Raw genomic sequence first — 14,088 nt, forward strand, 5'->3', positions numbered from 1 at the left:
GGGGGTACAATGGTGGCCAATCACAGTGCAGCGAATGTCGATGTCCAAACCTCACATATAGGGGCGGTTTCACCGCCCAAAAATTGCCTTACATTAATCTAAGTTGTAATGTGTACTGTAGAATGCTCATTTATGTGCCAGTGCTGTATGAAATTTCATGAAAGCCTTATGTAAGGCCTCAAAAGGATCCTTGGCTAATAAGCCTTATTATGCCTTTAATACATTATAATTTCCCTCTATAAATTGTTGATTACTTTTGATGCTGTAATGATCTTTTTTTTCTTGAGGTATTAAAAAGGTCTTATAAGTCCTTAAATTGTCACGTCATCTGGGGGGTTGGGGCCCCGACAAGATTTTGAACCACTGCCATAGTTAGTACGGCAATGAGCCACCGTAAAATAGCCTATTATTGCTTAGTCACACTGATTGACCGAAGCAGCAACACCCTCACGTGCACCGATTGGCTGTTTGAGTTTGATTGACTCTCCTCTCGCCCGAACCTCTCCAGTGCAGGGCGGGGCTCGGGGCTCCAGTGGAACTCAGTGTTGCCATGTCCTCTTATTATAAGCGACTTTCTTTTCTTTTTCTGTAAAGTTGCTTGTAAATATCGGTGGTCGGCGGTCGCGGGTAGCTAGTCTAGCCACAAGCAACTCTTAGATCCTATTTTTAATATCTGGAATCTAGAGTTGCAATACCAACCCTTGACAGCCCATACATCCAAACAGAAAAGTCCTATCTGAATGTACGTGTAATAAACGACGTTTAAACTCACCAACATTGCAGCTGTACGGAAAGCTTGAATTATCCTCTTTCTATCTGCAAAGTTGTTTCATAAAAATGAAGTGTTGGAGTTTATGTTGGAGTTTGGAAGCGCTCGTTTTCAAAAACGCAACGTCCTGCTGCCTCCCTACATTATGTGCAATTTCGAAACAGGTGGTAAGCAGGACCTTTGAGTGATTTCCAACGAGCGCTTCCAAACCCCAACACTCAGAGGAATAATCAACCTGCACGGAATTAATTGACAGAAAGTAGCTCATGCTCATAACTTGTCTACTGTGGATTTTTATGAAACAAAAACTTTGCAGATAGAAAGGATAATTCAAGGTTTCCGTACAGTTGCAATGTTGGTGAGTTTAACGTCGTTTAATAGACCAATTATTTGTTTACTAACATTGAGACTGGATGCACATGACAGGTGATTGTTTCACGCAATCAATTCCCAACCTGTTGTTTTGGGGTGCGCTGGTTTCAGCACAACCCAACCAGTCCAGTCCCTCACGTGTAGGCTACTGTGTTGGCTAGTGGAGGCGCGTCCTAGCGAGACCTGACAGAATGGGTTTCATTGCGCGCATACTGGTTGCGCGCATACTGGTTCTTATCAGTGTGACGTCGTTTGTTAAGGGGTCTATACAATCAGATAGGACTTTTCTGTTTGGATGTAGGCCTATGGGCTGTCAAGCCTATGGGCTGTTGGTATTTCAACTCTGGATTCCAGATATAAAATATAGGAAAAAAGTAAGAAAAAAATCCTACTTGTTGTTTAAAACAATGGTTCTTAAACATTTTCAGGGCCAAGGACCCCCCCCCCCCCCCCCCCCATATAAAAGTATTGTGTGACCCTGAGCTCACAACGCATTGCATCGTTTCGTGACACATCTTGATCTTATTGGCTATTTTCACATATCTGACGCTATGCTTCTTTTGGGCTTGTTCTCATAGACTGATTGATTGATTGATTGATTGATTGATTGATTGATTGATTGATTGATTGATTGATTGATTGGTTGATTGGTTGATTGGTTGGTTGATTGATTTGGTGACATAAAAAAGAGCACAGAGCACTTTCCGACATAGAGTCAAACTCAATGCATCACCGAGGATGAAAACACAAGAAAGCCCAGAGGGCTTATTTCCAGACCTAGTTGCTCATTTATCTCGCAATATCTGGCAACCCTGGTGGTGGAACTGAATTAAGGGCTACAACCGGCAGAAGGAAAAACTTGCCCCGGTGCTACGGGTCCATGGCATGGAGTGGACCGGGAAGGCTCTGTCCATAGGTGGGGGGAAGAAGACAGCCGAACCGGCATTTATTTACAATGTCTGCGCCGTCCCGGTCACTTATTCCACAGTAAATCAATAGCTTTTTCTTTTTGATCTGTTGGATTTAAACATCTGATCTGCGGTTCGGTTGGTATAGAAGCAAATTATTCCTGTCCTAGGATGATGTGACAGGAGCCACATCTCAGTGATCGGGGAGCGCCGCGTTGGAATAGGATTTATTTACCTCGCCTGGCAACGTCTGAGCTGGTTATTTTAAGGGTGAGTTGTGTTGTTTTATTAAATGATTTGCATCGCCTTCATCGGAATATGAAACGCACTGGGAGCTATAAGGAGGAGGAGGAGGAGGCCAGTCGGTCCGTCGGTAACCGAAAGGCTCGCCCCAAAACACAGTCGCCCCCATTTATTTCGCGGACCGCTCGCCACCAGCGGTTCTTGCTTGTACTACTCTTGTATCCGTTTTACTGAGGACTGACGTTAAGGTTTAATAGAAATAAGTTTAGGGTTAGACATAGTTTTACTGAGGTTAAGTTTAGGAATAAGGCTAGGTTCAGGCATAGTTTTACTGACGTTAGGTTTTAGGAATACCCAATAGTGGCGACCGTTCCGAGGTTGCCGGATTTGGCCCGGGGCGACTGTGTCTTGGGGCGAGTGTTCTTGTATTCGGTCCGTCCGGCACTAGTCAGTCACTCCTCGCGTGCTTTCATTGTCGTAATAATCAGGCAGGGAGAAATATATCTTTGGTTTATGGCAGGGGTCTTCAACGCTGTTCAGGCCAAGTACCCCTTTTTAAAGAGAGATGTATTATATATTGTATACAATATATATTCTTTCATATATTTCATAGGCAGCTTCATAGACTTGTTTGACAGCACTGTCATCATCAGTTCAGTGTATGTTGGATTCATATTAATAATGTGTATCTTCAGACATTAACCACTTGAACCGTCAATGGGCTACTACTAGGTAAACTTTCACTCTGTACTTGGTCTGCTCTTTTTATTCCCTCTACACCAAACCTCTTTGCCGAAAATACAAGCGCTTGTAGATCGCTTGTAGATCTGCTACTTTTTGGTTAAAGTTCTCCTCAGAATATAGGCTAGGGTTGAAGTCAAGTGGTTAATGTAAAAATCACACAAATATTTGGCCGACCCCCTGTAGTAACTCTGAGGACCTCCTAGGGGTCCCGGACCCCCTGTTGAAGACCTCTGGTTTATGGTTGAATTAAAGTCAGTCAGTTTATCAAGGAGAAACATCCGCAGGGAACTGAATGGCATTCTTTACAATATGTGACAGGAAGCTGCTAGTAGAGTAGTAGGCTGTTTTATTTAGTCTGGCTGTGTTCGTCTTATAATAATATTAAAAACACCTTGTAGTTGAATGTCAAAGTTGGCCTACAAGCCTTGGGATCAGGGATGGGAAATCACCTTTTTCCCCTCTTTGTTTTCCTTCTTTTTTAAGTATACCTATTCTGTTGTGGAGAGGTTTCATAGAAAGAATGTGGTATGAACTGAAGCCAAGCCAACCTTTCCTGTCTTCCCGAAACCCAGAGCTGACGTTTAGCCAACTTGAATGAGGACCTCTCTCTGTCAGAGGAGAGGACTTTAATTAGTACCTTTATCATAAGGTTTGTTGAACCTTGACTCGAGACAAAGCTTCATTGCTTTAATGATTTTGCTGTAGACTGATAGGCTGAGGGGGGAAAAAGGATAAAAAAAATGACTCTAAAGTCATACAAAAGCAACAATTCACACACTACAATACAATGCAACCTATAGAGGCTAATTACATAGTAATAACTGATGTAAGTCAGGCTGTTGCTTTTATTCACCCTCCTTGTTCTGCCCCTCCTCATGGTCATCAATCATTATGATATCATCATCATCATCATCATCATCATCATCATCATCATCATCATCAACAACAACAATCATACATTTCTGTCTTCTAGTGCAGTGGTTCCCAAACTGGGGTTCGGGACCCCCAAAATAATGTGTAAAATAGTTTTCTCACTCAACAGTAAACAAATCAACATACACTACAGTATACGAGTATACAGGTTATCTGCACATTTCTAAAGTGACAATTTAATGACCTCTGAGACCTTTTTAATACCAAATTGGCCAAATAGTCAAATATTACGTAAGAAAGGCAAACATTGTGAAAATAGCCGATCTACAAGCTCCAGCTAATTTCACAATATTTATCTGTGGGACTTAGTCAAACTAAATGTAATGCCTTTATTAGTGTCGTTGCCTTTATGTTCACCTTTATGTAGTAGAGTAGAGTAGAACCCCAAAACTTTGATCTCAGGAGACATGTGACAATGTAATCCAATCAACACCAAATTTGAATCTCACATTGCGGAGCCTCTAACACTATATTTCCCAGGGGATTCGTTGGGTCTGGACGGGGCGATCACACTTGCATTTTCCATAAATTGCACCTTTCTACTTTTATTTGATTCCAGCTAAACCCGTCGTTCAAACTCTCAAAATATGGAATTGAATTTGGAGAGATATGGAGAGAGCAAATTAAACAAGATACAAAATACGAACAGAGCGTGAAAGAGTACAGACTTCTCCTGTTAACCTATTCACCTTCTGACCCTGGAACAACTTCAAAGAAGGTTCCCCCCTCTCAGAATTGTGGCTTCTATCTCACAGCAATGCCAATGACTCAAAATGTCTCATGACATACCACACAACACCCGTTTCTTTTATAATACAGTTAAATGCTCCACTTTTTGAGAAAAGTGGTTCTTTCAGTTTCGATCAAAGTGGTATTGTTTGGCTAAAGGTGATTCACCCATATCCAACTTATCCTCTCACTATTGCTCATCATAAGATGTCACCATTTCTATCTACTTGGTCTGTGTCTCAGAGGAGGGCTGTGGACAGACAGTTCATAAACCTGCCTACAACGTCTTATTTTTTTCACTTTTCATTGATACAAGAACAATGGCTTCTATTTTCAGCATGCTAACTTTTCAGGAAAAGCTTGGAAACATTGATGGATGTCACTGGTAGGCAGGTTTCTGAACTGTCCGCAGAGCCATGAGAGCCACGAGACACAGACACAGAGTGAGTAGACGAGAATTGTGCCATCTTAAAATGAGCATTAGTGAGGACCACTTATATGAAGATAAGGTTGAATACTGTAGGCGAAGTGCTCCTTTAAACTACTTCATATTGTTGACATTGTTCATTGTTGTACCATACCTGGCCACTCTAAACTGAAATGAGAGACATGCTGTCTGCGGAGTTATTTTGGCAAACAGAGCATGGCAGCTCATGGCCCACTCTTGTGTGCCCAATGCCCCTGAAACATTATCTCACGGAGAGGGATCATGACAGGGGGGTGATGTAATCACACCAATAAAGCAGCCGTATGATGTGAGATGGTGATAGTCATACACGCATCATATACCGTCTTTCCAGCTGGACTTGAGAAGGAATATTTCCACTGCGTATGTATGTGTGTGGCTGAATGTTTATGTGTACATGTGTGCACATGTATATGTGATACAGAGAGAGAGAGAGAGAGGCAGTCTTAGAAAAAAAAACACACCAGAGGGGGGTCTGGATCTATCCCTGGTGCAGGCAGGTGGATCAGCTATGCTGGCTCGTGTTGACTGGATGGTATGTGGGTGTTTCATGGGGACTGCTGAGGGGGCACACTGAAGTCATGCCGACATGACTCATGGAGCAGTATCTGTCTGTCTGTCTGTCTGCCTGTCTGTCTGTCTGTTTGCTAGTCTGTCTGCTAGTCTGGCCAAGTTCACAGTCCTGCACAATAGCTTATGGCTAATTTACAGTATACTATGTTGCACAACAACAATGGCTTATTCTCAGCTGAAAAAAGTGCCAGACATACTGTACGTCATTTGGGTCGTATCGTACGACAGGCTCAAGTGACATGGGATAAATTAAGCCATAGTGATGTTACGTTGAGTTGTAGAGTTGCAGAGCAGGTGACGTTATCAACCACTTTGCTATGACAGATGTCTTTTTTTTTAAAAACAGTTCTTTCTCAGTTCTTTGTTTTTCTTTCACAGGCATATTTTCTTTCGAGTCTAACTTGGCTTGGAGGAAGGACTTTGTGTGAGAGTGCTATGTCGATGTTTGTCATACGTAACTTAATCACTTCAAGATGGTGTGTTCACAAGCAAGGACAGGTCATTTAACCCAGACCGGTCTCTCTTTGTAGAGTTGATGCTCCGGCGACAAGGCAGTGCAACCTTTTTCTACAATTACACAAAGTACTGTATGCAAGTTCTGGGAATTTTCTTCCTGTCAGGTCAGGAGGAGATCTGGGTGTTTCTTTTTTAAATAGTTGGTTGCTTTCTTCTGTCTCTGTCTGGACAGAGCTGTTCCTGAGTTCTGCCGAAAACCATCTTTGTTGTGCTGAACAGTTCCATGTGTGCAGAGCACATGCTCCTCTAGACCAGCTACGGCTGCTTCTGCATCAAACACACGTGAAACATTTTGAAAATGAGAATTAGGCAAATTATATTTGTGGGATGACCTGTCGTTCACCATTCTATCATCCTGCATATCATTTGGTTAGAACTGTATATAACTATGTTTATTACACAACATTACACTACAGTCAGCAAGTTGTCAACATTTAGCCTATAATATCTTAGGAATGTAATTGCGTTTAAAATATTAAACTCATTCATTAGTGTTTATATGGTCTTATGGTGATAAGTTTGTTATAAATAGTTGTAACATAAATAGACGGTAACCTTTCAAAATTCCTTGTATCATTCATTGATGGCAGTGACAGATTTAGTGTAAAACTCCTCCACAGCTAAGATTCCAGTCAGTGTGTAGTCGTAAATCTAGGGCAAGGCAACAGTATCTCCTGCAGCCGAACATGCTAACCAACTTGTTCTGCTGCTCCAGAGACAATACGCGTGCTATGCCTGCTAAGTAGATCAGTTACAGCTGTTCCTACAACTGAAGACAACAAGGCTGCGCCTCTAAAGCATGTCAGGTATGACTTCACTGAGAGGAGTGATGCGAGAGAGAGAGCGCTCAACCTCTGTTTCATCTTGGGTTGGGTTGATTGCTCAATCGGTACTACGCTCGACTTTGATGTGGCCGGAGTCGAGGGTTTTCACTGAGCTGGCTGTCAAGTGTGGGATCAGTGGTTTCTCATGTCAACTGGAAATGACTTGACAAAATCACAATGTTTTGAACGTCTGCAGCACGTTTCTAATGCGTAAAGCAAGCAAACGCACATAATGAACGTGACTATTATGAAAAGTATTCCCACTGGCTCATCATTTTGTACTTAAGAATTTAATGACTTTAATTAACATTCATTAATTATGAATGCATGTTTGTTTTTAAGTTTGCATCTCTGTTTCATTGCTGTTTACAAACCATTACGCATTGCATGGTTTCAGAGTGCTTCCTCTCATGGCCTAATTGTTTGACTCAAAGTGGTTCTGCCGCCTCTCCCATGGCCTCTTAAGGTGGCACGCTGGCGCTGCAGAGGCAGCCATGACAGCAAAATCACTTGTGATGTAATGCTGTAATGCAGCAGTGTGGGGGCTATTTCAGGTCTACTTCTGGTCTCCTGTACACCAGTCTGTCAGCAAGCCATTCTGCTCCTCTCTCAGTCAGCACCTCATCTATCAAGAGGGAGCGTAGGTCACATGGGTTGAAAAAGGAATCCAAAAACTTTGATTCATACAATACCTTCAAATTCCTTTTCTTCTGTATCTTCACTGTAGGTTGGTCAATCGAATATGTAATACTGTACGTGTAGAGCGTTGCAGGTAAACTTAGACTTTATTGACCACAGGATACACCGGTCCAGCATGTGGCATGAATGACTTGAGATCGTAATTTCTTACACGATTGCACTCAGCAAAACAAGGGTACTTTCTACATGTCACAAACAAGGTACACTTTGCACAGGTTACTACTAGTGCTTAGGGTTAATGACAAGAAAAGTATGAAATAGAGCTCATGTTATCAGACAATGCCATATCACAATATTACTCTATCCAAAATATCAGATAATATAGTATCACGATATTATCATCAATATAATATTGATGTATTGCCCAGTCCTAACCTGATGCCTACTTCCTCATCATGTTCTTCCAGTGGTGTTGGTGCAGCTTCTGTCTGTGCAGTCTCATCTGCTGATGGGGGTCTACTGTCTACAACCATTTCTATTTATTTGACAGTCTGCCAAACTGTTCAGTCTCTGTAGCCTTAATTTCACTGTGACCCATAAAGACGGTGCCCAGTCTGGATGTGACTCAGTGACTCACACATTTCATGTTGGTTTACCTGGGAACTTTGAAGAAAGGAATGTGGGTATGAAGAAGAGTGGGTGGGTGTAGCAGTACGGCATTCCTGGAGTGCGGGAGTGCCCGGGACGGCACCAGATGACCCCCAGGGTACCCACTTCCAGTCAAAGGTTTGAGGTTTGGTCACATTTGTCCCAAGAAGTTTGGGGAGTGAGTGTGCTGGAGAGACAGACAGGAGAATGCAGCCTAATATAAATGTACACGCATGTTCACCAGAATGAAAACGCAGGGGTCATGCTCTCATCGATGGGGGAATGCTACAATGTGTAATGTTGGTTCGTCTCACAGCTGACAAGCGTTTCATTCTTCATTATCTCAGTTGTCATGGGAAGCGCTGCTGCAATTTGTGACACGACAACATCTTATCTTAAAATTGTCTTACGGGAGCACACGAGTGTGGCGCATGTCACTCATGCCATAACCATATAAGGAGTTCCCAATGCAGCTACGCCCAAATATGGAGTGTGTTGTCTAACCCAATGTGCCGTCACGGCATCAGGCGCAAACAAATCAGTCGGCTCCATATATGGGCACAGAAAGGGGGCATGCCCATATACAGTATGGGCATGCCATATATGGTCATAATCCATAATGACGAATAACTCTGTCAATTATTTCTGGACACACAAAAGCAAAATGCACCAAGGAGGTACACACTACAGTGTCAAATGCTAAAAAAAAATCTTGTTACAACTCATAGTGCTGTGACACGAAAACAAGTCCATGGCCAGTATTGGAGCTGATGACCATATAAGGAAATCCTGACATCATCAATCATCACCTGACATCATCAACGGCTAGTATAGGAGCGACTAGTCAGTTTCCAGAGTTTTCAGAAGTTGACTCTCAGTGGCTTAAACCAGCTTCATTTGAGGATTGTCCCTCTTCAAGGCAGCTGAGGGCCATCTGAAGGCTGCCAAAAGGTGACAGCAGTACGTGGCAGCAGTAAGAGTTCGGCTTGAACCATGCGGTATACATGAATCACAAGCCTGTGTCCTTTACGGTGTCCTTTATGGAAACCAGCCAAGTGACTCTAGTCGTAGAAGGAGACACATCGCCAGGTGAGGTGATTGCTGTGGTGGGCAGCTGTGAAGCCCTCGGTAACTGGTGCCATGAAAGAGCTGTGACTTTGGAGCCAACTGATGGAGGCACTACATGGAGTGCGACGATCACCCTGCCCAAAGGAGCTGTGTCAGATTACCGTTATTTCAAGGGCTTCTTCCTGAAGTCAAAGAGTGCAGGTGGTCCCTGTAATGTGATAGTCAATAAGTGGGAGACCCATCAGCAACCCCGCACCCTGTGCCCTACAGAGTCACACCTGAATGTTAATGACGGCAAGTTTGGAGTTCACAATGGTGAAAAGCCATGCATAGACTCTGGGTGGCTGACATGCCAGACAGAGATTCGTCTGCGTCTGCACGATTCCAAGAAATCTCCAGTGTCCATCACCAAGAAGAAATACAAAAAGTCTCGCTTCAGGATCAAGCTAAAGTGGGAGGGCATTGAAGAGGAGGGGGAGGAAGATGAGGAAGAGGAGCCGCTCAGCCCTCCATCGTGGCAGAAAATCACCACCACTCTAGAGACCAGCAGTATCAGTAAGAAAGATTACAAGCCTCGCCACGACCAGCCTGAGTGTGGCTATGCCCTGGAGCCTTCCCAGTGTTTGGAGTACAGCATCCAAACCATGTACCCAGACAACCTGGATATCACTTTCGAGTTCTTTGAGGAGGAAATGGGTGAACATGTGGTCCAGGGGGACACCCACCCAGGGCATGTGGGCACAGCCTGCTGCCTCTCCTCTAGCTTCCTAGAGAGTGGCAAGGACGTTGGAGTCGTCACGCTTCCTATCATGGGACGAAATAACAGTCAGAAACAGAACATTGGGAAAGTCCGAGTGGACTACCTTGTGATCCGGCCCATCCAGGGCCTGCAGTGTGACATGAGCACCTCCTTCACTAAATACTTGAAGAAAAGCAGCACCCTGCATGTTGGCCACAGAGGAGCTGGCAGAACACGTGCGGCCGAGCACCACAAAGTCAGGGAGAACACCATAGCCTCCTTCAAACGTGCTGCTGAACATGGTGCTGCCTTTGTGGAGTTTGATGTTCACCTCTCCAAGGATTCCATCCCCGTCATTTACCATGACCTGACCTGCTGTATCTCCACCAAGAAGAAAAACAACACGACTTCCCTGCAGCTGCTCGAGATGGCAGTGAAAGAGCTGACCTTTGATCAGCTACAACTCTTGAAGCTGGTTCATGCCACTGCCATCACAGTTAATGATCATAAAGATCACGATGAAGATGATGAAGATGAGGTTGATGAATATCAGCCCTTCCCCTCGCTCTCACAGATCTTCCAAGCTGTCCCTGAGCATGTAGGCTTCAACATTGAATTCAAGTGGATCTGCCAGAGGAAGGACGAATCCTGGGACAGCAATGTGTCATCCTACTTCAACATGAACACCTTTCTGGACATCATCTTGTCATGTGTTCTGCAGAATGCAGGCAAGAGACAAATAGTTTTCTCTTGCTTCAACCCAGATGTCTGCATCATGGTGCGTCAGAAGCAGAACAAATACCCCATCCTCTTCCTGACCCAGGGTATCACAGACAACTACCCAGAGATGATGGATGTCCGCTGCCAAGGCACCCACATCGCCATGAGCTTTGCCCAGAGCGAGAACTTGTTGGGTATCTGCGCCCACACCGAAGAGATTTTGAAGAACCTCGACTACATTGGCGAGGCCCAGGGGAAAGGCCTGGTGGTGTTTAGCTGGGGAGAGCACAACAATGACCATGAGACCAGGAAGACGCTGAGAGAGAAGGGTATTGATGGGCTTATTTATGATACGATCTGTGAGGACCTGGGGGAGCAACCCAACATCTTCAAAGTGGAGGAAGAGCACTCCCTGCAGGAGGTCATCACAGAGATCACAGAAGCGATCACAGAGCTGCTCACACCTGCTCCTTCTACACCACCCTCAGTTCAAAATGACCTTGACTCTGACATGAGCACGAGCAGTCACCCACATTGAGACATTGGTCGTTCATTCCGTTCCTAGGTGGAAGGGTTTGAAAGTGGCGAGGCCTGGAGGTTACTGATGTAACGTGTCATTTGAATGATGATGATGAGTGATGTAGCCACATCTGAGAGTGTTAACACATTCTGAATGTCCTGTGTTCTGATCCTGCTTTGGATCTGAAAGGACTTGTGAAAATAATGCAGACTCAAAAGTTGTCACTTAGAACTCTGCCAAGTTTTCACCCACACAGATTGTGATTTTTTTTTTATTACTCAAATTGTGACTTGTTTTCATATTTCATAATGCTTTGTAATGCATAAAGAAGAAAACAAAGACAGACTTTATTTTCTACCTCAATTTGTGAAAATAACCAGTCTATTCCATGATGCCCCTGGGGTGCCTTGAAACAGCCTGGTTTGACAAAAGTTTTTTTTTCCCCCCAAGAAAATATTTTCAAATTCCATGATGCTTTTTGATGCATTATAAAGACTATCAATATTAGCTATGCAAATTATTTCCGAATGGATTATGATTTTATTCATATTTCATATTTCTCTGGAAAGCATTAAAAGCACTTGCAAGACTAGTATATTAAACAGTAGTATATTGCTGATATCGTGGATAAATTAATAAATGTTTTGTCTAGGATAGGCAATAATAAGCTCTGAAGAATTTCACCCCTTTTATACCTTTTAAAGGAGGTGTAAATGTGATGTGACAAATATACTTGAAGTAGAAGTTAGGCTTCAGCCTATTCCTTTTTCGCTCACTGATTATGGAAAATGTCTTTGTGAAATGGATTAGCCAAAGCATGTAATGATGATGTACGATGTGTTGACACAGTTTGTCAAGTGCTGTCCTTCATATTTTATGACCAAAATGAACCAATCATTCATTCATTCTAGAATGCAGTAACATGGTCTGCACCGATAATAATTAACTTGACGCAGACAGCGGGCCTGGCCTGTTTTTACGGCGTGGCTAGCCGTCTAAGACAGGGTTTGTGTGTGTGTGTGTGTGTGTGTGTGTGTCAGACCGGAGCTAATCTTGCAAACCGCACTGGACGGATCAGCTCCAAACCTTGTGTGCAAGCGACCAGTAGGCCTCGGAATGTTTTATACTTTTTGTAATATTCAATCATCAATTTTATAATTGAGGTCAATGGAGCTATGATGGCACTGAGACATTGCCCGAATTTGAAGTCATACGTCACATATAAGTCATAGACAACTGATGTCATAGGCTGGTTACATGATCCAAATTGGAGCCAAACCTAAGATTAATTTGCTGATCCAGACCGAAATAAGGGATCAATTTTTGTTTCGATGTTGAATTGAATGTCCTTGGTTACCGCCTTTCAATTCAACATCGAAACAAAAATTGTTTCTTATAACATTTTGATTCTAATTCCTTTTTACATCTCTTGAAAACAAGGCACACGCATGCAGTAGTGAGGCGTGTCCAAGTGAGGCGAAAGCCGAGCGAACTCGTACCCACGCCGCGTGGTGCAATGGCTGCGCTTGTTTACTCAGCGCCGTCCGAGTTGCATTCCGATACTTTGGAATCTCTTATAATCTATTCATAAATTGTACGTAGTACTTGACAATTAAAGTAAATTAGACTACGTTGACATTGAGTCAACTGTTAATTTGAAAATTATTTAAAAGTGCACATAGTAGTACTTGACAATGAAATGATACAGTATGTTGACGTTGAGTCAACAATGTCCGCATATAGAAATGTCATTGTTATGAAATGTAAGCTTCTGAATATTTTTAGCAGACTTTTAGAATGAAACAAGATGTTAGTCAAGTTTGCAAGTATCTTGACTATCTTGATTGTTTGCTGCTTCTATCTTTGTTTGCGTATTGGTAATTGTTTCTTATTTGCTTTTAAACTACTGTTATGAGCATAGTACTACTCCTGCTTCTTAACGAGTCGAAGGGCCTCATAAAAGAACGTAAAAACCAGTATTGATTCTCGATAACGTTCACAGACCATCTCTTAGGGTGGGGCTCAGCCCAATACTAAATTCTGATTGAACCAAATAAAATGATTACACTTCACACTGCTCTCTCCCTGGTAGTAGTTTCTAGTAATAAATGTAATATAATATATATGCTATTTTAATGGGGGTTACGAAAAGGTCTAGGCTAATTTGGGTTTATTGTTCCTGGGTGTTTTGTGGTCCCATAGGTTATGTTAGCTCTGAGATGGGGTTTGAGACTGGTTAACCCCAGGGCACAACTCATTTTCAGCACTGTGGGAATGCAGTGTCTTTTCCCAGATGGCTGGTGCTTGGAAAATCAGCAATATACTTGCACTTTGATCTTCCCCTCTGCCAGTGTGTAGAACTCTGGGAGGGCGTGTCCACAGATAACCCAATAGAGAGAAAAACTATGTCTCTCCAAAATGGCACCATTGGAAAGAATTGTTTAAAGTTTTGTTTTGTTTTTTTGCATGCACTCTGTAGTACCACACCTGGCTAAAATCTCCACCGAGATCGTTTGCAATGCTCACACCATAGCTCAGAATGTCTTGTCCTCTCGCCCATTTCATATCATGCCTCTCCAAGCTCGAGCTTGAGGACCAGTTTTGAGAGATGTTTCCTTTGTTGTTATTTTATATTGTTGCTTGTGACAAAGAAGAATTGCATCTGTGTAATTTCATT

General features: G+C 43.0%; 2 protein-coding genes across 3 annotated transcripts in view; both read left to right on the plus strand.

The window, feature by feature from the left end:
- The first annotated feature begins 1,989 nt into the window (after positions 1-1,989).
- Positions 1,990-14,088, plus strand: part of rhbdf1a (rhomboid 5 homolog 1a) — a 52,960-nt gene continuing 40,861 nt past the window's right edge. For both annotated transcript variants that reach the window (XM_080447512.1, XM_080447514.1), the window contains exon 1: positions 1,990-2,319. The gene's annotated coding sequence lies outside the window, so the exon portion shown is untranslated. The remainder of the gene's footprint in view (positions 2,320-14,088) is intronic.
- On the plus strand, positions 9,402-11,429 carry LOC308099438 (glycerophosphocholine phosphodiesterase GPCPD1-like; the record flags this gene model as incomplete). The annotated part of the gene is made up of 1 exon (XM_080448181.1): positions 9,402-11,429. Exon 1 carries the CDS (start codon positions 9,405-9,407, stop codon positions 11,427-11,429), a length of 2,025 nt encoding a protein of 674 aa, XP_080304307.1. The 5' UTR covers positions 9,402-9,404.

Source organism: Gymnoscopelus braueri (assembly GCF_963280865.1).
Source record: "Gymnoscopelus braueri genome assembly, chromosome: 13".
NCBI lineage: Eukaryota > Metazoa > Chordata > Actinopteri > Myctophiformes > Myctophidae > Gymnoscopelus > Gymnoscopelus braueri.